At 37.7% G+C, this 24,849-nt stretch overlaps 1 protein-coding gene across 5 annotated transcripts in view; it reads left to right on the forward strand.

Moving 5' to 3' along the window:
* VPS13D (vacuolar protein sorting 13 homolog D) overlaps nt 1-24,849 on the forward strand; it is a 93,621-nt gene that overhangs the window by 16,657 nt on the left and 52,115 nt on the right. For 3 of the 5 annotated variants that reach the window (XM_056507906.1, XM_056507903.1, XM_056507904.1), the window contains exons 20-44: nt 184-335; nt 1,090-2,154; nt 2,893-2,983; nt 3,525-3,651; nt 4,579-4,759; nt 5,778-5,960; nt 8,349-8,568; nt 9,026-9,236; nt 9,356-9,527; nt 9,837-9,949; nt 10,501-10,710; nt 12,625-12,890; nt 13,052-13,185; nt 13,469-13,624; nt 14,195-14,417; nt 14,725-14,799; nt 15,498-15,704; nt 16,156-16,245; nt 17,231-17,371; nt 18,544-18,666; nt 21,536-21,641; nt 21,969-22,121; nt 22,696-22,831; nt 23,823-23,870; nt 24,604-24,754. In XM_056507906.1, the coding sequence (XP_056363881.1) occupies nt 184-335; nt 1,090-2,154; nt 2,893-2,983; nt 3,525-3,651; nt 4,579-4,759; nt 5,778-5,960; nt 8,349-8,568; nt 9,026-9,236; nt 9,356-9,527; nt 9,837-9,949; nt 10,501-10,710; nt 12,625-12,890; nt 13,052-13,185; nt 13,469-13,624; nt 14,195-14,417; nt 14,725-14,799; nt 15,498-15,704; nt 16,156-16,245; nt 17,231-17,371; nt 18,544-18,666; nt 21,536-21,641; nt 21,969-22,121; nt 22,696-22,831; nt 23,823-23,870; nt 24,604-24,754 (4,734 nt within the window). Of the gene's footprint in view, nt 1-183; nt 336-1,089; nt 2,155-2,892; nt 2,984-3,524; nt 3,652-4,578; nt 4,760-5,777; nt 5,961-8,348; nt 8,569-9,025; nt 9,237-9,355; nt 9,528-9,836; nt 9,950-10,500; nt 10,711-12,624; nt 12,891-13,051; nt 13,186-13,468; nt 13,625-14,194; nt 14,418-14,724; nt 14,800-15,497; nt 15,705-16,155; nt 16,246-17,230; nt 17,372-18,543; nt 18,667-19,278; nt 19,354-21,535; nt 21,642-21,968; nt 22,122-22,695; nt 22,832-23,822; nt 23,871-24,603; nt 24,755-24,849 lie in introns of all 5 variants that reach the window. The other 2 variants (XM_056507907.1, XM_056507905.1) reach the window with 2 other exon arrangements.

Here is a 24,849-nt window from a genome sequence, read left to right on the forward strand (position 1 = left end):
GAGCAAAAATTGAATGGTGCCTTTCAGGCAGAAATTGAGCAAAATGTAACCATACAACCTTAGTCCAGCATTGCTCAGATTCTGAGCAAGTTCAGTATCTACTGTATTATCTCTTCCATAAGTATTTATGAGCTAATCAGTTCATTTGCTCTAGTGTTGTTTTAATTTCACTTTCTCTTAAAGCTTTCCACATTCTGAATAACACCACCATCCAGTTTAAATTGGAAAAGATACCGCTAGAGAAAGATTTGGATTTAGCTTTTCCTCTGTGTAATGAAGACTTTGGAATATCAAGCGTTATGAAGATTGAAGGGAAATTTGTGAACCCTCTTCAGGTACAGAAATGTAGTATTTCCACTATCAATATAAAAATATTTCCCTGCCTAGAAGATAAATATTTTTCAGACCAGCATCTTCAGGTTTAACACATTAGTAGTTTAGAAATCAGATCCTTATACACGTGGTTAGAAGAGACAGTCTTAAGTCCTAATAATAATAATGACCAATATTTAACCTTGTTTGGGGACATTTTGGATGCCTTTATGAGTTAGTTTAAATTTTGCTTATCTTGAACACAGAAGGAAAAGTACACGAGTAACTGTCCAAATGACATTGTCCAAATAAGTTTATTTGCAGTTTTAGTGGAAACTAAGAATTAAAATGCCATTACCTTGAAAAAAACTGGGCAAGAGCAGAGGTTTTAAATAGAGCAAACTGAAACTTCTAACACTTGGGAGATAAACCATGATGGCTACGTAGAATGTTTATTTCATATGTTACTGTGTAAGCTCAGGTGCTGAATTGTTTTTAACTAACTCTGTGTGGATGGTTTTTGCCCAGGAATACAAGGTATCCTATTCTAGAATCCCATCCCATGGGTTTCTGAGTGGTGTCCTCTTGCAGAGCTGATACAGAAGAAGTGTTTTGCTTCAGTTTTGCATTGTACCTTGTTTTGCATTATTTTTTTCTTGGATGAACTTAAAATTTGTGTGGTTTGGAATTCCACTTATGAGTTTCAGAATACATTTATTGATTCCATTAATATAGAGAGCTTCTATATGATGATTGTTTCTTTTTCCTACATTGTAGGTGGTGCTAGCAAAACATGTATATGAACAAGTCCTTCAGACTCTGGATAATTTAATTTACAGTGAAGACTTGAACAGATTCTCAACCACTTCTGTATCTCCAACTGGTCTTAATTCTCCTTCAGAGAACTATTTCAACTTCAGAGAATCTACTTCATCACTTCATAGTACAGGCATAGAATTCTTGAGTGAACGGAAGGAAAATGGTTTATTCGGCCACTCTAGCTTTAATTCTGTTCCAAACAAGCCCTTAGCTATCAGGGAAACAAAATCCTTTACTCAAATTCAAGCAAACTTTCACATCTCAGAGCTCCAGGTTCAGTTAAGTGGTGATCTCACTCTTGGGGCACAAGGTCTTGTCAGCCTTAAGTTTCAGGATTTTGATGTTGAGTTTGCCAAAGATCACCCTCAAACCTTGTCCATTCAGATTGCCTTGCGCTCCCTGCTGATGGAAGATCTCCTGGAAAAGAACCCAGACTCTAAGTATAAGAACCTCATGGTGTCCCGTGGAGCACCCAAACCATCCAGTTTAGCACATAAGGAATATCTTTCACAGTCCTGTCCCTCAGTATCCAATGCAGAATATCCAGATATGCCACGTTCCCTCCCTTCCCATATGGAAGAAGCACCCAATGTCTTTCAGCTGTACCAAAGACCAGTTTGTGCCTCCCGTAAGAAGCAGAAAGAAGATGGTGATGCTGAGTATCCTCTGACTCCACCTCCTTCTCCATCAGCAGACAGATCCAAGTTGCCCTGTGGAAAAAGTAACTTTGATGATTCATTAGTTCATATCAATATATTTCTAGTGGATAGGAAACATCCTGAATTTTCTTCTCGCTATAACAAAATTAACCGTAGTGTAGATGTTGATTTTAATTGTCTAGATGTGTTAATAACTTTGCAAACTTGGGTAGTGATACTGGATTTCTTTGGGATTGGATCCACTGCTGATAACCATGCTATGAAGCCACAGCCTGAAGATACTCAGCAGACAATCAAAGCAGAAATAAATTCCTTGTCAGCTTCTCAAGCCCAAGAGCCTGTAAACACTAAGCTGGATCTGAAGGTATACCTGAGATGCAAAACAGTAATTGGATTGTCTGTCATAAAACATCTGGTTTATAGAAACCTAAGGTGACATTTACATCATGTGTTTTATATTCTAGTGGGGAGCATGCATAAATGCAGAAACAGATTTAAAATGGGTAGATGTAGTTTAAAAAAATGAAGTTATAGAAAAGCAGAACATTTGCAAAATGCTTGACTCCCTTGCTCTGTGACCCACTAATGAAAAGGTTCCTTTAGTATTAAAGACCTAACATGCTGCAATTGGCACCATGCTGTTCTAGGTACTGTGGAGTTTATTTATGCAAAAAGTCTACATTTCATAAATATATATCCATATATGTTTAACATACAAGTCTAAACATGGTTTTTGAAAAAACACATGATGTATGTGTATATAATATAGTCTTGGCCCAGAGGCCCTGCAGTCTAAGTTACATGTGACAAAACCTGAAAGAGAAGAAGATGAAGGTAACAGTGCTGGGATTTGTTCTTGGCCATTGATCATTGACCTTCATTGAATGATCAATGTTCTGTGATCATTCTGAATTGCTTGGGAGATTCATTAATGTGCAAACAAGGCAGTAAAAATGTTGCTCTCCTTCAGTGTCTCCCAATCAGATAATTTGTTTGCCATTCATGTGTTACAGTGCAATTGTCTTGGAAAAAAGCTAAACAAGATGTTCAAGCTCTGAAGTCATGTTTCCCATACCAATTTGTTCCTGTTTTCTTTGACCAGGTCCATTCTTTATCCTTAGTCCTGAATAAGACAACCAGTGAGCTTGCTAAAGCCAGTGTGGCAAAACTTGCAGCTCACTTGGAAGTGATTGGTGAGTAGCTTGAAGGGCTCAGGTTGTTTGCAGCTTAAAATAAAATGAGGTGTGCACTGGAATGATGATTTTAAATATTTTTGTTTACGTGCTCATTGGGTTTTGGTGTTTTTTTCTGGGCAAAATGTATGTTTTCCTCCCACTGCTTCTTCCTTTGCTGTTTTAGTGTTTATTTTAAATTGTGGCATCCCTCCCAGTTGTCAAACTTTTAATCATTTTAGCTGTGATTTTAATACTTCACGTCCACAGAGCAGAAAAATAATTTTAATTATTATTCTAGAGGGGAAAAATAGATTTGTATCTAAGTTTCACAAATTAAAGTTTTGTGATCACATGATATGTGTAAAGCCTAGAGTAATGTGTGGGTTAATACAATCATTGTAGCAGAAACACATGATTTTCTTTGAACATGAGATTTAATGTTTAATTGAATTAACTTATTTAATTGCTTATAATGAGGCTATCCCACTAATAGAAACTTTTGGGGTTTGGTAACTGATCTTTGTTTGAGGATCCTGACTGTCTGTCCTTCATTTTGCAGAGGGAGATTTAACCTTGCAGGGAAGTATTGGAAGTCTGTCCTTAAGTGATCTTACATCTCATGGGGAGTTTTACAGAGAGCGTTTCACTACAAGTGGAGAAGAGGCACTCATTTTTCAAATCTTTAAGTATGAATTTCAACATTTTGTTACTCAATATTAGATTGTTACTCTAGTAACTTCCAACCCTCCCAAAAAATCCCCAGAAGTCAAACAAACCCAGAGAACCCAAGCCCACAACTGTCAGGGCTGCATTATTCTGCTTAGGCCTCTTGAGATGTAGAATATTTTCAGTTATAAATCTAAGATTTTTAACTTTGTCTTGCAATGTACAAAGAAATGGAAAAGAAAAAGTAGTTTTTTCTCTCTATGAAGCTGTTCTTGAAAGTATTTACATGATAGTTTGTTCCTAGCTAAAACAGCTTCTTTTTTTTAAAGTTGGAAGTGGTTTTCAACTGATGAAATAGATTTTCCATTGCTCCTTGATTTTGGAATAAGGGGTTTGCTTTTGTCATAATGTAAATTTGAATTTCTTTGTTATATTTTAAGAGATAGATCTTATCTTGTGATGTTTCCTGGTTTTCCAATTGATCAGATTAGAAATTATCCAAGTACTGTTATGGAATTAATTTCAAATATGACAGCACACTGATTCAGAATTGAAAGCACACATTATCCTGCAGTGGAGTAGTTACCTTAAAAGCCACTGTTCTGATATAAACTACCAATGGTGTGGCTTTGATTGCACCTGATTACTGCTGATATAAAAGCAGCAATGGTGTAATGCAGAGATTAAAGGTACATTCCAAATGTAGAATTTTCCTATTTCCTTAGTTAAAACTCTTAGTTAAAACACTTTGCTAAGTTAGCAGCACTTAGATGTACAAAATTTAGAAGTAATTAATACAAATGTGATTTTTCGTGTCTGCAGCTGAAGCAGTGCTAATAACACATTAGTTAAATCCTTTCTATTACTATTTTGGATAAAGCAAAATCTCTAGTGCTGGTTGTAGAGTGCAGCTAGGCTCTGAACGTGGCTCTGCCCCTTCCTGGCAGGTACGGGCGGCCGGACCCGCAGCTGCAGCGCGAGTGTGACACCCGTGTCAGCCTGCGCATGGCCTCGGTGCAGTACGTGCACACCCAGCGCTTCCAGGCCGAGGTGGTGGCCTTCATCCAGCACTTCACTCAGCTCCAGGATGTCCTGGGACGGCAGAGAGCAGCAATTGAAGGACAAACAGTATGTCTGGGCCTTTTTTCTGTTCTTTCCCAGCCAGTTTTTTGCAGTTGAAATGCAATGTATAATTTACGTTAATGCATCGACTCAAGTGAGTTGAAATTGTGGGAGGTTTTAGAGTTCTGGTGTTGGTGGAGATCTCTCAGGTTCATCTTGTAGTCAAGGAACCTTAATTAGGACCATTCTGCTGCTGTTGGAAAGTGCAGAATACCACATTAGCACATTCCTTAAAACTTCAGCACTTGGTTTCTGCAGGATGCACTGGCAGAAAAGGTCAAGGTGTTCACTTGACTTATTCTCCACTGTTCACCAGGTAATAATACCTGAATTAGGAGAGCCAAGTGAGAAGTTCTCTTCCACTCAGGAGTATGTCTCTGATTTAGTTTGATGGCTGAACTTCTGCATGGTAGAGTGTGTGAATATAGAGGTTGTAGAGCAAGATAGAGTATATCAGTATAGAGTATGTAGGGCATGATAGAGCATTGCAATAATCAGGACAGCCACAGGCCACATAACCTAATTAATTAATATAGTCAATAGTCTTCTTTTAATAAAGCTTCTCTTAAAGAAAAACAGTGAACAATTGGATATTAAAATGCTTCGTTGTGCATCAGGTGGGAAGCTTGATTTAGAAATATCTAAATGATGGGGTTTTCCTTTTTGTAAATAACTTTTCTTAAGTAATTTGTTATGTAGTGAGCTGAGTAGTGTCTGTTCTACCTCTTAGTTCAGGAGTGAAAGAGGGTGCCACTCCTGAGTGTCTCACCTTTTTCACAGGTTTTTCCTATTTGCATCATAATATTTTTTTAACGAGCCTTTATTCTCTGCCTGAAACAAGAGTTTGAGGGTTTTTTGTTGATTGTTAGTTGTTAGTTTTTTTGTTTGGTATAAATTCTTACCATCTCTTAATTTTGTAAATCATGGGGTAATGATCCTGACTTCAGTACTAATCAGTAGGAAATAATCATCTGCTTCCTGCAATTTTTGTAATTATTTTTTAAATTAATTTTTGCTTTCCCAGGTGAGAGATAAAGCCCAGCGAGCTTCCCGAGTTCTTCTTGATATTGAGGCTGGGGCTCCTGTTCTGCTTATACCTGAGAGCTCCAAGTCTAACAGTCTTATTGTGGCTAATCTGGGGAAGCTGAGAGTGAAGAACAGGTTCCTGTTTGCAGGAATGCCTGGTACCTTTTCACTAAAGAACAAGGTAGGAACATTGCTTCTTCATTTAGCAGCTTGTAGTTTTGCTAGTTCTTGTGTGTTCTAAATCAAAATTGTAGTTTATTCTTATATTTTACTTTATATATTGACTTTATAGCTCTTTATAGTTATGAGAGTCTGTGCCAATGTACTGGCAAATCTTATAGATTTCAGCTCTCCCTGTTTGGTTACTCCAGCTGTTCACCACTCAAAATTTCCACAGTGTGAACAGCAGCAAACAGGGGTCTGTGTTGGCTGAGACTTGCTCAACACACTGGAGAACAGAATTGGGTTTATTTTTTTTTTTTCTCCTCTCAGTGAAACTGAGTGTGTGCAGTTGCTTTGATGAGGTGAAACCTTGGGAAAGGTTTCCAGTGGCTGTACACATGGCAAAGCACAGGGCAGGAATAGCTGGTGTGCTACTCTTGAGAAATGCAGCCACAAAATTTGGGGTAAGGCAGATCCATCTTGGATGGCTTTCTGTATCTAACCCATTCAATGAAGTGGGGAGTTGTCTGGGAACCCCTTAATTCCATTCTGAAGGGTTTTTAGAAGTTACATGGACTAAATTACTGCAGTGGATTTGTAGTGTGTTTGTTGCCTTCATCTGATTGGTATCTGCCTGTGTCTGTAAGGAAATAATAACTGTGATGTTGGGTTGTTTCCTGTACCATAGTGAGTTCATACAAGTACAGGTTGTTGGTACAAGTACAGGTTTGTAAGCAGTAGACTCCTAAATTAACATTATAAGTTAAAGTAAGTGTGCACAATAATTTTATTCCAGCCTAAAAATACTGTGTTATGTAGCACTGTAGAAATGTAGGTGTTTGAAATGGGATTAGGTGTGGTTTGGAACTTTTTCTGTTGGTTTTGTTTTCATTTTTCCTCTGTCCTATGTTTATTTTTGAGGATCGGATTTTACAAGGCAATGCATACAAGGATCCTGTTTTATTTGAGGTATTTCACATCTTTGTAGCAGTGTTCAGGTGCTCCTCATTCATTCTATTAAAAAGAAAGCATTCTTCTGGAATTCAGCACTTTAAAAAGCTACTTCATTTATTAAAAATGATGTTTCTGTTCTAAAAGGTTTTGCTGAATTCTAAAAGAATTGAAATCTGAGTTTTTCTGGTGTGCTCTTTATGCATGTCTGAGGAGCTGCTAATTTGGATTTAATTGCATAAATTCATAGATTCATAGATGATTTTCCTTTGCATGTACTTTTCAGTCTTTTCTTTACAGTATGAAGTGAAATGCTAATGTCCTCAAGTTTTTTTTCTTAAAATCCTTGGTTGTGTTTACAGTTAATTTTTCCAATTTTTTTCTAATATTTACAAGCCATGTAAGGTAAGAAAATGTTAACAGTTAAAACCAGAAAGAGAAGTTTATGGTAGGGATTGATGTGACATCAGAAACTGCATACAGAAGGAAGATGGGACATTATAGTAACAATGCAGGAGTCAGGGACAAAGTGAACAATCTTGGAGTAAGGGCTGAGTAGATCACTAAAGATGATTGCTACCTGCATGGGACATGAGGTTAATTAATTGAAATGATTGGCAGATGAATCTCAAAATCAGCTTTGGAGTATAAAGGTGGTGTGTAAACCTCTTCCACCAGACAAACCAGTGGTTGGGGCCATTCCATCACAGAAGGCTGTCAGGTTGGTCAAGCAGGGTTTTTGGGAAGAGAAATTCCTAATGTTGATGTGACTCTTTTTGTAGTGAAATTTGCAGGTTTTTGATGCAAGACAGCTCATGGATTTCCACTGGACATGTGGTAGTGGGGAGATGTCTAAAATGTTTTACATCAATGGAAATGAACTTTTCTTTTTTTCATCTGTGAGGAATTGACCCTCAATTTATCCCACCTTAAACTGCAGGAGAATTTTGGGACACATTTTGGTGTGACAACTGAAGTATTTAAATGCATAAAATGTGAATGTGTAGAAGTGTTAGTTAACATATTGTAATAAAATATGAAGTTGCTGACATGATCTTGCAGAAATAATGGTATATGTTTTTTCATTACCTGAAAAACAACTTTAAATGTTTAACAGTCTTCATTCTGCAGAAATATTTAATGTCATGACAATCTACATTTTGGTATTAATTTCATTTACATGAGAATTTTTCGGTTTTATGCAAAACCCTCTGCTTTTAAATTAGTTTCTCATTGAAAAGATTTTCCAGCTTTTTGAGGAAGGTTGCTGAAATAAACTTATTTACAAAGAAAATATTCTCATCTGCTGTTAAGGCTATAGGAGGAAAATTTGGCTATTTTTCTACAGCAGAAGATACCAGCATTCTAATAATTTATTGCAGCTTGACCTTGGTGCATTGGTTCCTTAGAATTTAGGTTAAAAATCTGATGTTAATTACAAAATCTCTTTCATTAGCAGGATTCAGTTCAATTTTCCCCTCCTACGGGAACCCCAAAACATAGCATGAAGAAAACAAGTGCTGATGAGTCCAGATCAGCAATGGAAGGATTGATCATGAAAAAATCATCAGGATCAAGCATTTCCAGGCTGAAGAGTGAATCTGCAGTGAGCACATTGAGCAAGCAGCAAGGACAGCCATCAAAGCTGCCTGCTGTGCCAAACCCTGAGAGCCCAGGTATGTGAAAGCAGCAGGAACCCCATGGAGCTGCTTTTGCCTTGTGAAATGCTGCAGTGACATATTGCCTTTATCTTATGTGACACTGAAAAAGTGTGAGGCTCTGGTATGGAGATTTTAAGTTGGAGAAGAAATTATTCAGAGCTTTAAGACTGATTTTTGCAGCTTCAAGGATTAGAGAGTTGTAGTTCAGTTTCTGGAAGAACAGTCCTACAATTGAGTGTGTTTTGAGATGCAGATTGTACACATCAGAGGGTGTACTTGGACTCCTAATTAGGAATTTACATTTACCTGTGAATGAGCTTACAGTTACAGTTACTGATGAACATGAATTAAAAAATTAAAAATATGGAATAAAATCAAAAGTAAATTAATTTTCTTTTTAAAAGTAGGTTGCATTAGTTTTGCACAGATTCTGTTTTTCTTCCTTAATGTGTTATCTCCTGTGTACTTGCAGAGGATCACATCTGCCTCTTAGACTGCATTGTGGTTGATCTGCAGGACATGGACATCTTTGCAGCTGAAAGATACCAGAGAGATTATTCCAAAGCTGTGGAAGATACCCGTGCAGATTTGAGCTTTCCATCCTACTTGGTGAGGCAGACAGGAGGGAGCCTGCTGACAGAACCCTTCAGACTGAAGTTAAAAGTAGAGAGAAACTTGGACAAGTGAGTTTAAACAGGGTCACTTCATGCTGTGACCCAGAGCAGTGCTTTAGGTGCCTTTTGTTGTATTCTGAAGGTCTTGCTGCTGTGTTGGAGCTCCTGAGTTTTGCTCTTTGTTGCAGGGAGCTGAGTCACTCTGTGGCAGACATTTCAATCCATGGGAACCTGTCCTCAGTGCACTGCTCCCTGGATCTGAACAAGTACAAACTGATCCGTGGGCTGCTGGAGAACAACCTGGGCGAGCCCATCGAGGAGTTCATGCGCCCCTACGACCTGCAGGATCCCAGAATTCTTGTAAGAGGATCTCTGTGCAGCTGAAATTCTCTTGAAATGGCCTGGGGGGGTTTGCTGATTTTGCTGATGGCAGCAGTATTTTAAGGACAAAGAATCTCTAAGACTGTGAAAATGGATTAATGGTCGTTTTCAAGTTAAAGGCCACAGTGTTGTGAAATGTAACATTTCCCCTGTAATGGTTAATGAAACTCTCTGGAGGAGAAGGACACCACACAAAAGCTATCTACATTTTTCTGAAATACAGTTTAATTAATAGATGAGAGTTAAGCAGGTGCTCTGAAAAAGAATGTTGATGTTTTCCACTTTCAGACAGTTTTGAGTGGAGAGGTGTATACTTCTATGTCATTCCTCATTGACATGGTTAATGTGAGCCTGGAACTGATGGATCCAAAGGGAAAAGATGGATGCACCTCTTTAGCCAGGTATGAATGTTCTATTACTGAATACCTTTTCCTAAATACTATGTTCATGTGAAAGATACAGGACAATAATTGAAATAATATGTGGAATTGCAGTTTAATAATGCAGTGAAATGGAATTTCTTGATTAGAGTCCAAACTGAGAGTTTGAGCTTCTCTGAAAGATGAAAGTGAATGACACTATTCAAAAGATATGATCTGTCTTTCCAGTTGCCCTTGAAATAATAGTCAGTTTAGAATCAGTTTACTTGCCCAAGAGAAATAGTATTTTAATTAAGAAAGCAATATGAGGGGAGGTTTAAAAATCAGATTTCTGCTATGTTGGCTTGTTGGGTTTTTTTAAATCCAGGAGGTTTTTGATTAGTGGAAAATATTATTACATTTAGTACTGATCTATTTTCTATCTCCATCACATGGGACATGATTGTAGTTGTTTTAGAAAATACCTAAATGAAAGATTTCAGCAGTGTGCCATACTTGTAAATTAAGTGACTCCAAGGAATAAATAATCTGTAAGTCTCTTTGGTGTGCTGTTTTGCTTTTTATTCTCCCAGGTTTGATTTTAAGAAATCCAAGTTGCTTTTTGAAAGCTCTTCAAATGGAACAAAGTCTGTAAATCTGGTCTCTCATTCCATGATGGCCTTTGACACTCGTTATGCTGGACAGAAATATGCTACAGGCCCCCCAAATGTCTTCAATTGCATCTTTCAGTCATCAAAGAACAACAGTAGCCCAGGAGCAATCCAGATTGAATTGCATTTCAGGTTGGTAATTCTGGGATTTGTTTGTTTTTAATAATGTATTGTTCTGGTTTCAATACACCTCTTATTATTGTAGATAAACTTGGGGACATTGTATTTCAATCTGATGGCATTTTTGGGGTGATCAATGATAGATTGAAATCTGTAGTTATTAATTCCCTGGAAGCTGTTGGATTTTTTTTTTCTTTTGGTGCAATAAAATTTAGGTTTGAATGTGTAATGGATCAGATAAAGGTTTGACCTGTTAAAATCAGTAGTGTTTGAAGTTTGGTAAGTCTGGCCTATCACTTGTATGTGTGCATAAAACCAGTTTGTAGAATTTTTAATATAAGATGCATAAAAGCTGTTTCCCAGCAGGTGTCACACATGGTTTTCTGAGAGCATCAAATCCAGACAGAAATGGCCTCTTTCAAAAACAATCTGTCTATTCTCTTCTCTGTTCTGTCGTACCCTGTTTGATTTTTCTGACCTGTTTTTATCTAATTTAGTATTGAAATTGGGAACATGAAGCATAATGTCAGTATTTACCTGTATCACCACAGTGTTTTTTTGAGGAATGTTAATTACAAAAAAAGAGGGTGAAGTGAGATGACTGGAGATGTTGCTTTCACTTCTGATCAGATTTGCTGACCAAGCTCAGCTTTCTCACTCTCATATAAGTATGATGCCTTCTGAAACAGTTACAGGAGTAATGTAGAAGAAAAAAATCGTGGATTATTTTAGTCTAGTAGAAAATTTTGGAGACATATGTTCATAAAAACCAGCTGAAGAAACTTGTCAATTGAGAGAATTTTTTTTATATTTGGATTCTGCATTACAGTTTTAGGTACCTAAGAAATCCATTCAGAAAGAAGTCAACATTTAAATTTGAATAAAACTAAAATGAAATTTAGTAAAAAATACACTCTAAAAAAACCCCAGATGGTTTTCACAGAACTGTTGAGTCAGTAGTGAGTTTGCACAGTACAGCCTAATCTGGTTTATGAGTGAGAGTTTCAGGAATCTTCTTCCCAACTGTTGTAATTTTAACTTTCAGCCACAGCAGCATGTGGTCTGTTTTTAGTGGTGAGAGCATCCTTGGCAGTAGATGTGAGGGCTGGCAGAGCTCAGTGATAGTGTTGTACTGGCTGGTGCCTCTTGAAATATCCTGGAGAGCCAGGAAGGGTTATAGGCTTTTGCTGTTGGAAGCAGCACAGGCAGAGCTGCTCCCCACTAAGGCATCACAGTTCTTTGGAGATTTTGTAGTTCACAGTGTGCTGCATGGAAAATGGTTTCATGGCATTTAAGCACTTAAATTTTCCAGTTAGCATGATCAAATGTAACTGGTATTCCAGATCATGAAGCCAAGCACTTTATCTGTCCTAGCCAGATCTTCAGGATGGGATGCTGGGAGCTCAAGCAGGCTGAGATTTTTTCTGAATGACAAAGCAGCTTCCTGTGCTGCAAAATGCTGCCAGGGTGTGAGAGGAGATTCATGTTGTACCTCTTATTTCAAATCCAGGTCTGAATGTTAGATTTGATACCCAACAGACATAAAATTATAATAAAAAAAGGTTTTAAAATTTGAGATTTTGGAAATTAATGTTGATAATGCAAGTGGTTTAAGGAGCTTTTATAAATTTCCTGTCAAGTAGTTTTTCAGTTAATCTCTTGTACCATTATGGCTTAGAATTTGTGCAGTTAAGATCTGTTGAGGTTCTGTGGGTACAGCATATTGGGGAATTTCAATTTAAAAAGAAACTTAAAAAAATATATATATGTATGTATGTATGTATGTATGTATTTTAAGGACCTGACTGTAAACTAAGTGTATCTCTATAAAATATATAATTCTTAGTATATCCTGATAATTTACAGCATGATTTTAAATATCTGCAGGTTGTAAAGTTCACCTGTGTGCTTCTCTCTTCTAAAAAGGTCTACTAAGGATTCCTCCAGTTTCACAGTAGTTCTGAACAACCTTCGTGTGTTCCTGATATTTGACTGGCTGTTACTGGTCCATGACTTTCTGTACACTCCTGGAGATACCAAAAAGAGGGAAAACGCCCCTTTGTCCCGCCAGCGACCCTGCATCAGTGACACCACTGTTGTTCCCAAAACTGTGAAAAGTGGAGTGGTCACCAAACGTTCCTCACTCCCTGTGACAGCAGAAAAGCAGCTGGAAGTCAAGATTAATGTGACAGGTAAATGTGCTCTTCTCTGGTGTTGATTTAGGAGTTTTTTCATTAAAAGCCGTGTGCTGGTGTAAAACCAGGTTCATTAAAGGAAATCAGAAAATCTGCTGAAGTACCTTAATGATATTGCCAACTGCCCTGTTAGTTATTTGTGCTTTTTTTTGGTTCAGGAACTGAATTTGTGGTTGTTGAAGACATGTCCTGCTTTGATACCAATGCAATTATTCTGAAGGGAACCACTGTTCTCACTTACAAGCCCAAGTTGTTAGATCGTCCTTTCTCTGGCAGTTTGTCTGACATTGAGGTAAGGAAAAGAAATTTGCTTCTGTGTAATGTCTAACTAATTAGAGGAGTTTTCTGAAGATACTTTACTATTAATATATATACAAAAGGAGTACTCCACAGATGCTTCTTGAAGTTTGTTGGTTTCTTATCAAATGCTCTCATTTTACAGCAGTTTTGAGAATAGTTTAATATTGTTTCTGTTAAAACATTGTAAGACTTGACTGTAGTCTCAAAATATTGCTAATTCTTGCCAGGTCTGTTGTCTGAGATCATAATTTTAAAAAATAATTTGCAATTTTTAGGTGTTTTCATGCCGGTTAGGAAATGAGCAAGAGACTGCACTGTCAATTATTGATCCAGTACAGATTCATATGGAACTTATTGGGAATTCTTCTTACCCAAGAGGTTCAGGACTGCTGGATGCTTTCAATAGTGAAGATTTTCCTCCTATTCTAGAGGTAATATTAAATGCCTGAATAAAATTCTATGCAGTAGAGAATACTAGCAGAGATATTTTTGTGCCCAAGGATTCAATAGAAGACTCTCAAATGCATAAGAAGAGAATAAGGTAATTTTTTCCATAAATGGAAAAGAAAAAGAAAGAAGCATACAGGAAATGCTCTTAGGTGTAATGAAAGAGTGATTTATGGGATATGCTACAAAGGTTAATAGTGGCTGAAAGAAATGGGCTGATTATGTAGACTGATGGTGTTAGGTAGTTATTAATACCTGAAAGAAAAAGATTATTTTCTATTTCTAATTGTTAGGACGTATTAGAGGGGAATTATATTTAAAGACTTTTTTAACCATTATATCAAGTTAAAACTTCTTTTCCCAGAGATACTTTTGATTGTTGGAAAATAATAACAAGTTTGATAATTTTATTATTGGATCTTTAAAACAGCATGGTGATCAGATTGTAACACTAAATTTTGTCTTCTTTTGGGAAAAGCTTTGTTAATGTCTGAAGTACTTAAAAAAATGTGTAGAAAATGCAAGTGAATCTTACATTCTAATTTTTCATTTAGATTCAGCTGCAAGCCCTGGATATCAGACTGTCCTACAATGATGTTCAACTCTTCTTGGCTATTGCAAAGTCAATTCCCCAGCAGACAAGTGCAGCTCTGCCTGACTCAGCTGCCTCAAGTGCTGGGAGTGCTGCTGACCCCTCCAGTTCAGCACTGGGGGCTGAGAGCTCCGTGGCACACGAAACCAGAGATGGACCCAAACGTGTGCTGGATCCTGTGCTTGGTATGTTTTTCACTGTTGGAGTGAAGCCATTTTTTATATCTAAAGGAGGTTTCTACAAGGTGAAGCTAATCTACATGCTTAACACAAAAGATGTTTGTATCTTTATGGTGTAAGACCCTCTGTTGGTAGAACCTAATAATTGTTCTGATGACACTGTAAAAAACATAAAAACAAGGCTGAATCATGTGCTTTTTTTTTGCAGTTGCAATCTTAAACAAACAAAGCCCCATTTTTCATACAGATGTATCTTTATTTTAGAAATAAAACAAGTAGATAACTGTCAAGGGTTTGTGCTTGTTGCTTGCAGCACTGCAGCTGGCTCGCCTCCAGGAGCTGGGATTCGGCGTTGAGGATTGTCGTAAAGCTCTTCTGATCTGCCAAGGTAACATCAGATATTCTTAGCAGAGGTTTGCACATTGTTCATATTACTTAAATTGCAATAAAGTGAAGCCTTTAGACTGTCAGGTGGCAATGCACAGGCACTGTTTCCTTCTTTAGAACATCTCTGTGCTGGCCTGTAGTCTTAAACATTCTTCCTGTTCTGCTGCTGTGTCAAATCCACCCCCCAAGGATTCTTTCTGCCCTTTGGGATGTCATGTGTGGGGTGCTTGAGTGTATTATTGTTTGGGAGTTTTAGTTGTGTTCAGGTTGGTAATTTTTTTGTTGCACCAATTTCTTGCTATTACACATCTCTTCCTCTTGAGAGCATGTGTTTTCATCTCTCCCTCTTAAAATCATATTTATCTAGTTCTACATGCAGTACATGAAGAGAAGAAAAAGCTTTAACACAAGTGATTATTTTTTCCTTTAGCATTTTCATGCTTCCCACCTTATCTATAGGCATGCATAATGTTATAGATTTTTATTACATTTGTGAACTTCAAAACACATTCCTTACTTTTAGGATATGCCAGTGTCTTTATAAGCTTCTCATATTTATGTTACAAAATAGACCATATTCAAGGTACTACTGAGAATGTTTTCTTAAGAGAGAGAAAATTAGTTTGCTTCTATATGATTTTTACTAAATACATGTCTTTGAGAAAGTTGGTGATGATTGGTTGTTTGCTTGTTCCTAAGGTGACATGAAAAAAGCAGCAAGTTGGTTGTTTAAGAATGCTGAACCTCTGAAATCAGTTTCCCAGACCTCTTCTGGTCGAGATAGCCAGGGGATTGTGCCTTTCCAGTTCATCTCTGGAGTGGAAATAAAGGCAGAAAGTGTCTGCATCTGCTTCATAGATGACTGCATGGACTGTGATGTTCCCCTGGCAGAATTAACCTTTTCACGTGAGTAGCTGGTTCTGCCTGTGCAGAAAATGACTGTCAGTTCTGGGAGTGTTCAGCATCCTGCTCTTGTCTGTCAGGACTGTCAAGTTTCAACTGACAGTGTCTTGGTGGTGCTTGTGTGGGATATTGGGGGTTCCTTTTTCTTTATTGTGTTTGGTTTAAGTTTTGATTTTAAGAAGATTACAGACTTTGTAGGGTTAAGATTCTGGTTTCCCCTTTTTACATCATGTAACAAATGAAATCTGCCCTGAGCAGAATCCTAGGGAGGCTCTGTGTTGTAAGGTGTGCCTGTCTGCAAGTGTTATTTGAAGAGTATTGTGATAGGCTTTTTGTACCATTTCAGTTTAAAAGACAAGACAAAACCTTCCATTGCTTACTTGACAGATCCCAAAATCAGGAAACATGATTGTCTTGCATTAGTTTAAATTCTTCTGGTTTTTTTCTTCCACAGATTTGAATTTTCTCCAACATTTGAGAACCAGCCCTGAAGGCCATGCTCGTTTTACCCTCTCTGGAGATTACTACAACCGTGAGCTTTCAGGTGAAATACCTAGGGGGTTGTTTTCTTACTGAAGTTTAGGAAACAGCCTTTCCAACTACAAGAGCCTGAAGTTCACTGTGAAATGTCTCTAAGGGAATAGGGAAAGGTTGGCTTTTGGGACTCTGTGTGTGTGAGACAGATCCTAGACAAGATATCCTGATTTGAGATCAGCTGGAAGGATGTGCAAAGTGAGATTTTGCTGATATGAAAGTGGCACTCAGATTTTCAAATGGAATTGCGTAAAAAAGTTATCTAGCAAAATAACAGTTTTATAACAATCTGTCTCTACATTCTCTTCTCTCTTCTCTTTAATTGTTTGATACATTCAGCTTATTCCGTGTTTCAGGAAGGAAAAGCATGTGAGGGCAGATGATTAGGCAAAGACAAAGGATTAACCTAAGAAGACCATCACAATTTATGTTTTTGATACAAAAAAGCAAGATAGGCCTCAATACAGTCCAGATACTGACAAAACAAATAATCTAGTTGTGGGTTTTTTTAACTTAGAAAATAAATTTTTTGTTATGTTACTGGTGACAAGTACTCAGGAATTATCTGTCAATAACAAGTTAATTTTTTTGTTTTAAAGAATACTTTGTTTTTAAAAATATATAGGGTGGTTTATTAGCAGCTTCTAGACCTTTATCTTCTGAGGTACTGACTAATAGCCAACTTAACTTATTGTTGTGTGAAAATCATTGTCAAAGCTGTTTGAGAGAGCTTAATTTCAGGTAGCTTACTTATAGAGCTGTAATTGCCTCCTAGTGCTTTAATTGGAACTAAGATATTTCTGCAGACCCTACATACATGGTCTAAATGGAGAAGCTGGACCAAATTTGTGTTAGGTATTAAATTAAATCAGTAGGCTTGCAACTTCCTTTTGAGCATGGATTAAAAGTAAAGGCTCTAATGAAGAAAGTTTGATGATGAAGTATGTACATAGCATTCCATGTGTGTGGCAGAGGTGATGGTTTTGTTTCTCCAGGGTGGGAGCCCTTCATTGAGCCCTGGCCGTGCTCAGTGTCCTGGCAGCAGCAAGCCCCCAGCCGCCTGCACCCGCCCCGCCTGCGGCTGGAGGTCAAGGCCACGCCACGCCTGGATGTGAACATCACCTCTGTCCTCATAGGTATGTGGCAGTGTTCCCTGAGAGCAGCACTCTGCTTTGCACTGCTGGAAATGACAGACATCCCTAAGGAAAGTGCTGCTGGAGGGAGCAGGACTGGCCCAGGCCCTCCCTGCTTCCCAGGATGCTGTACCAGGTGTCAGTTTAGGCAGCCTGTGTTCTGTCAGATGGTGTGAAAGTGTAAAGACATGGGCTGCATGTGTTAGAGGTTAGTAGAAATTGTTTCTCTGGTCATATGAATTCTATCAAATTTGTATGTTATTTGAAATTTATTTTTAATCAGAAACAGGTGTTCACCTAAAGCTTTCTGTACTTCACAGAGCTTAAAAATATTTTGATCAGCTCATCATTTCTCAGTACATTGACAGGTGTAGTGGGGAGCTACTCATTTCAGTTCTTTGGTCTCTGAGCACCTGAGCTGTCAGTTCCCACCTCTGGAAATCCAAATATTTTGTTCATCCTTAACTCCAATTTTATGTGAGCTTCTCCATTGTGGAGCTCTAATTGTGTGCCTTTTCCAGGAATATTGTTGCTCATTCAGAATTATCTGGCACAATAACAGAAGAGCCAACAGATGAGCTTGTAGATGTAACAGAAAAACTTTCCTTTGTCCTTTCTCCCCTAAGGAGAAGCCAGGGGGCTGGCAGAAAGAGGGGGAGGCAGGGTGGCAGGAGGAGAAGCAAATCAATGATTCCTAAGATTATACTTTTAAAAAGCAGTGATAATAAGTAGTGAGGTTAGTTTGTGATTAATATTGTGCCAGAGGACTCAATTGGTGTCTTGATATTTATGCAGGAATGTGCATGTGCCTCTTAAAAAGAAGCAAACCCCCAAACCCCTAGGAAGTACTTCTAACATGAAAATATTTAAGGTTAATAGCCTTGGCAGGGAGAACTCTTAGATTGACTTAGGAGTGTCTTAAAACATAAAATTCCACTGGAAGTTTTTTTAAAAAATAAAATCTAAGGGATATATATTTTTTTAAGACACTGCTGTGATTTTATGAGCTGTTGTTGGTCTTCAACTTATGTAAGTGACTCACAGAAAAAGCAGTGAAGTGGAACTTCTGCTGTTAGAGTGGAGTAACTTGAGTGTGATGAATTTAACACACTTTTCAATTACTTTGTTTACTGCCACCTTGGAGACATTGACTGTCTGTGCTTACATTCCTCTAGAGCAATACACATGTACCAAGCAGTCCTGGATGGAAGATTACTGTAAACAGGACAAAGAAGTGAATGTAATCAGCTCAGAAGACTGGATGGGCTCTTCAGTGGATCCCCCATGTTTTGGGCAGGGTATGTTGGTCATTAATCACACTTTATTTGAAACAGTCCTGACACACATGGTCATCTGTCTAATGTATTCCAAACATAAGTATTTTGGATTCTCACAATACAGTGATTTGTTAGAGATGTTTGCCAAAAAAAAAAAAAAAAAAAGGCTGTTTTCTGTTCAATTATGTTCAATGCTTTTAAAACAAAAAGCTTTCTGGCTGCTTAACTTTGAGAAGGAGCTTTGCACTGCTAGTTCTGCTTCCTTTCTTTCTGCCACTCATGTCAAGGATTAAATCAGTATTGAGTTCAGACTGTGTGCAGTTCAGAGAGGATCTCTGTGTTTCTGTATCCCAAAGACCTAAATAACTGAGTTTCTGGAAAAAACTACTGTTCTCTTGGTGAGATAATCACCTGAGTAATAGCTCTCAATATATGACAGCTCTTTTCAGCTTCTTTTCTCTCAGAGTTCCTTCTGGAAGGAATTTTATCAATTCAAATGCCAGCTTAGTGTAAGCAAATGGCTAGAGACTTGTAATTGCATGATGTGGATCTTCCCTTATGCATGCAGGTGAAGATTTGCCTGTATTTGTGTGGATTTTCTTACCTGCTAACTTTGTCTTTCCTGTCTGCCAGGCCTCCCTCTTGTCTACCTTAGAACTAGGAGTACAGCCAGTTTGACTAACCTAGAGCATCAGATCTATGCTAGAGGTACTGTACAGCACACAGACCCAAAGGTGGTTTTCTTCTTTGGAAGGCTCTGGCACAATAAATACTGTGCTGTATGTGGGACTTGCTGGTGGATTGGGCTCTATATTTAAAAATAATCAAAACCCAAAAAACCTTCAAGCCAAATAATGTAACAGCTACTTTTCTTTTAGTGTGCTAAATTTAGTATTTCATCCTGTCATTCTCTGGGGCCTTCAGGAAAGAATGGAGAAATATAACCCCATGTAGGAAAACTCTTTGTGAGGAAGGTTATGTGAATTGTTGACTATCCAGTGTCCCTCTTCTAGAGGGACAGTACAGTGGGGTTAAAAATAGTGTTATAATATAAAAATATTTAATTTATATTCTAAAAATATCTACCAGATGTTAAATATACATATTTATGCCTGATTTAGCATATTTAGGTACTTTAAACTTTCAGATGCCTTCAGAAGCACAGGCTGTTTTCAGGAAGCCTTAGGAAGTAAAGCATTCCTAATAAATAATTTATTAATTTCTTTGGCTTCTATTTGACAGGACAGGTTTTGGGCAAAACCATGCAGAAGACAAACAGCACACTTCATAAATATATAGCCCTGTAGAAAAGTTAATGGATGGGAGGACAGAAAACTCTCTAGAAATCTACATCTGTTTCCTGTTTGAGTGCCATTAGAAATATTTTCACTGAGTTTTAAAAAACAACGAAATGGAAAATTTTTTTATTTATTTTTCTGAAATATTTTTTCTATTTTTTTTCTCCCCCCAAAAATCAAACAGGCAGCAAAACATCTAATATTAATTGCTTGGCTTTTAGTAGGGGTTGCAGCTAAATTACTAAATTAATGATGAAAAAATACTCCTGGTAATGATAGCCTATTTTATTTTCAGGCAGTAGTGTCAAAATGCAACTTTTACATTTCTTTTGAAAGTCAGGCCATAGTCCCAAAAATTCTCTTTTAGAAGTCTCCAAAGATAAATTGGCAATGGATTAAACACCAGAGTAAAAGTTCATTTGGCTTCTGGTCTAATTTTGTAGAACCTGGGCTAGCCAAAAAGTTATATAAAGTGAAACTCAACACTAAAAACATTTATTTGATTTTAGCAAAAATCAGAATTTTGATTTTCAGAGATTTAATCTTCTTGCTGTTTAATTGGAAATAAATTTCTCTGTAAGCTTTAGATCAGATTTAAATCTCCATGGACAATGTGAGGGTACCTGGGGATTTGTTGATCTGACAGAAAGTCATCTGTCATGATCAGTAACTCCTTCAAAAACTTTCCTGCCCTCCCCACATCACCCCTGCTTGCCTCTGGAAACTTTTTGGAGTGACTTCACATCAGGTCTGGGGAAGAGATTTCTGTCTTACCTTTTCTTTAAGCAGCTGATTTATTGTGTGTGCCTCCTTTCCACTTCTCTCCTACCAAAGATGTGTGTATTGAGGTAGCAGCCATTTATCTTCCTTTTTAAGTAAATTACTGGACTTTGACAGTAATTTACTGTCCAAACTCAGTAAGTATTTTCACAGATTTCATGCACTGCTGTGTGGAAGATGAGAGTAACACTTGTGTGCCTGTTAGAAACTTGTGCTTGGAAAAAGTCAAACATGAGAGGAGAAGTATCTTCTGGTGTTTTGCTGTCCCAGCAGTTTAACAAAACCAGATTGGCTTTGGTTGCTCTCAAATTATTTTCTGTATTTCAGTAGGCTTTTTCCTGTATAGGAAAATATTTCTATTTGTTCAGGCTTTGAGAATAAAAGTCCTTTTAAAGGGGATACTGGCTTATCCTGTATTTGTCACATTAAATACAGCATAAATCTTAATTATAAGTGAATGTGTGGTCAGTATTTAATGAGCATTTGGGTGTATATAAAAGGTTTCTGATTATGCTTGAGATTTTAGTTAGATTTTCTACATGTTAGGTGTAACTGAAAGCATAGTACTGTGTAAGACTTGATATAAAGAAACTAAAGGTGTAGATGAAGCTCAGTCCAAGTGGGGTTGATGTAGGGGAAGAATATCTGTTTGTTTTAGACCATTTCTGTAGTAGAGATAATCTGATGTTCTGTTTCTTTGTTTTCCTTTAGTTAGTGCAGGTTGTGTTTCTCCAGCCATTGTATCTGATCCCACAGTAACACCTGCTGAAAGTTTCTCCTGGGCATTCAGACAGGTCTGTGTTGTTTTGCAGCTGAAGTGAAGACCCCGAAGCGCAGGCAGCCCTTTGTGCCCTTTGCTCTGAGGAATCACACTGGCTGCACTCTCTGGTTTGCCACCCTGACTACGACCCCAACCCGGTAAGGAGCTCTGCAGGGACCACTTCACACACTCATGTCTGGCTCCTCTTCCCTGTCAGCCAAACCCTCTTGTTTTCAGTACTTTTGTTTTGCAGAGACATGTAGACAACTCCCAGTTTTACTCAATTAAGAGCCTCTTCTTTGACACAGAGATAGATAGTTTTATTATTAAACAAATTTTTTTTTTTTTTCAAGAGAACTAGCAGAATGTGGAAGCCAGTCAAGTACATTCATGGTGTGAGAGTGTTCACTGCAGGACTGAGTCAGACTGAAAAGCACTTGTAACTTGAAGTATCACTTTGTAAAATGCTGTGATTCTCTTCACAGGGCTGCGCTGTCTCACAGTGGGAGTCCAGGTGTTGTTCCTGAGGAAAACGGGACATTGCTGGGTGATGCCCATAATGTCAGTGAATGGAAAGAGGTTATCACTGGGGAAGAGGTTCCGTTTGAGTTTGAAACCAGAGGGAAACTCAGACACAGGTGAAGGGGCCAGGCCATGAGATGTTCTGACAGTCTGTGTATGGAGCACACAGGTTCACAGTTGTGAGGGCACTGGCAGGTGTTATATTAAAAATTAATTTCTTTAAAATCTACTGTTAATGTTTAGTTTCTATTTTTAATACTCTTGTATGGAGTGAAATTATAATTTCTCTGGTAAAGCAGCAACTATTACTATTGGTGGCAGCTATTTCTATAGTGACTTGGATCATTATAAGCTTTTAGAAGAACTTGGGGGCCTTGGTTACAAATCATTCATTTATTTTAATGACTCTTGATTGTTATCAGAGGTAAGAAATAGAGCTTGTTAACAAATATGTAGCACTCTTTTTTATTTTTGCAACATAGTTATGTATCTGTGTGTTCCTTAGGAAAGGTGGAGTAATTAGACATAAAATCAGGTCCATCTATCCATGAAATGGAAAAACTTGGGATTTTTTAATGCTTTAGTGAGATTCTTTTAACAGAATCCAGAGGATGTTTGTGGTTTGAACTGTTTGGTATTTAGTCTGTATAATAATGCTTAATGGTAATTTAACCTGATCTACCCTGGTAGGCACACACATGACCTAAGGATTCATCAGTTGCAAGTGAGAGTGAATGGCTGGGAGGAAGTGAGTCCAGTGTCTGTAGACAAAGTTGGAACATTTTTCCGATATGCTGCACCAGATAAGAATCCCTCCTCTCATACTGTAAGTTCTAATTGTTTTAAAACAATATGTAAATTAGTAGTAATGATGTCTGCAAGATTTTGATCTGAAAGCATCTGCTGTGTGAGATTGTCCCTGTTCCAGTTAGCCTGGCTTGGGAGAACTGGAGATGCTGGGTTTGTAACTGTGGAAGCAAAGCACAGCCAGAGCAGTCAGCAGTTCATCTGTGCTTGGCAGGCAAAGCTTCCAGTGACACAACAAATGTATTAGTGACAGGCCATGCACTCATGGAGACTGAGCTTTAAATCAGCCCAGCATTTCAGCAGCTACTTTTATTTCTTTTATTGCAGGAATGCTTTTCATGTATTTAATTTGCTTAAAATAAACAACACTGGCAATTTCCTGTAAGCCTAGGGATTGTTTTTGAAGTATGTGGCTCTGTAGACAAAATATACTTGTCATGAAGGGAAAATGCAGTTGTAATAATCAGCAGGCTGGCATTTGGTGGAGGCTCAGTGGTAAAAATGGTCTTGTGGATTTCAAGACAAACCAAGTTTTGAGACTAGCTACTGGAAGTTGTTGAGCACTGGACAAATAGGAGGTTGAGATCTTTTTGATATAAAACAGAATTAAATTTGATTTGATACTGCTGATGAGACCCAGTGGTTTCTTATTTAAATTTTCTGATGTTTTAGTATTGAAGCATAAAAAGGATTATCTCTCTGTAATTTGAATATTGAAGGAAAAGGATACAAATTATGAGATTATGATAAATTAGTGAGAAATGCTGTTCAGCAACATCTCCTGTAGAATTTTTCTTTACAACACACCCTCCTTAAGCTTCATTTTCTTGCAAAGCAGTATTACAAACAGGCTTTTCTAATCTAGTTCTGACATGATTCCAAGCTGTACTGAAGATCAGAAACACAAAGTGATGAAAGTCTATTCTTCTGTGGTAAAATTCTGTGTTAAAGCTGAGAGCAGTATCTTAAAAGTTGAACTTCTTTAACCTTCTTGTTTGCTTTCCTCCCAGCTTGGAAGCCCAATAAATAGAACAAATATAATACATCCACAAGTCTATGTGAGTATATATTTTCATTTTTTTGAGAGCTATTTAAGTAAGAGTAGGGAAACTCTACAGATTTAACTGGCTTTTCCATCCTTCTAGAACCTTTTCAATTGAATGGAAACAAAATTTAAGCAAACAAGATGCACTTTCAAATCAGAACAAATATTTATAATTCCTCACCAGTATAAATGTTTGAAAGATGGGTCTTAAGTTCCAATATATGAATTCTAGCATGTAAATACATACTAAATGTTTTCAGGGTCAAAGTGGCAATGACTTTGTGTAATGCAGGAGGTAAAACACTACAGCAGAAGGGCAGCTATGAAGTATGAATATGTTAAGAAAGCTCCACCTTATATTTTCAGTTTTGACAGATAGGAATGATGTGTGACTGGTAATTATTTGAGGCTTAGACTTCAAACTCTATGGATTTATTAAATGATATAATAGTGAGATGATGTATAAAGTTCTTCTCTTAGAATCTCTGTTGCTCTTATTTGAACTTGCATCATTTTGAGAAAGATAGTGGAGTTAGTGGCATGTGAAATTGCATTTTCATAATTTTTCTGTGCTTTGATACAGGATTATAAACCACCATTATGAAATTTTATACATCTTATGAGTCACACATGGTTGGACTCAGTTAGCAAGTTTTTCTCCAGCAGTTAGTGCTTCATAGTGGAGGTGTCCCTCTTCTAGACCTACTCATTACCTGAGCTTTTTAATGCTTTTAAATATCTTCCAGTTTTCTTCATTGCCTCCAGTTCGTGTGGTGTTTGAAGTCACCATGGAGGGGAGCGCCCGGAAGGTGATAACAGTGCGCTCTGCCCTGATGGTGAAGAACAAGCTGGAAACTCCAATGGAGCTGAGGCTGGACAGTCCTTCTGCCCCTGACAGTGAGTGCTCTACACTCCTGTGACCCTTATTCCTCTAGCACTCCCTGTATTCTGTGGGGAGTTTCACCCAAGAAGATTCACCACCATCTGTAATG

Source organism: Oenanthe melanoleuca, chromosome 21 (genome assembly GCF_029582105.1).
Source record: "Oenanthe melanoleuca isolate GR-GAL-2019-014 chromosome 21, OMel1.0, whole genome shotgun sequence".
NCBI classification, from domain to species: Eukaryota; Metazoa; Chordata; class Aves; order Passeriformes; family Muscicapidae; genus Oenanthe; species Oenanthe melanoleuca.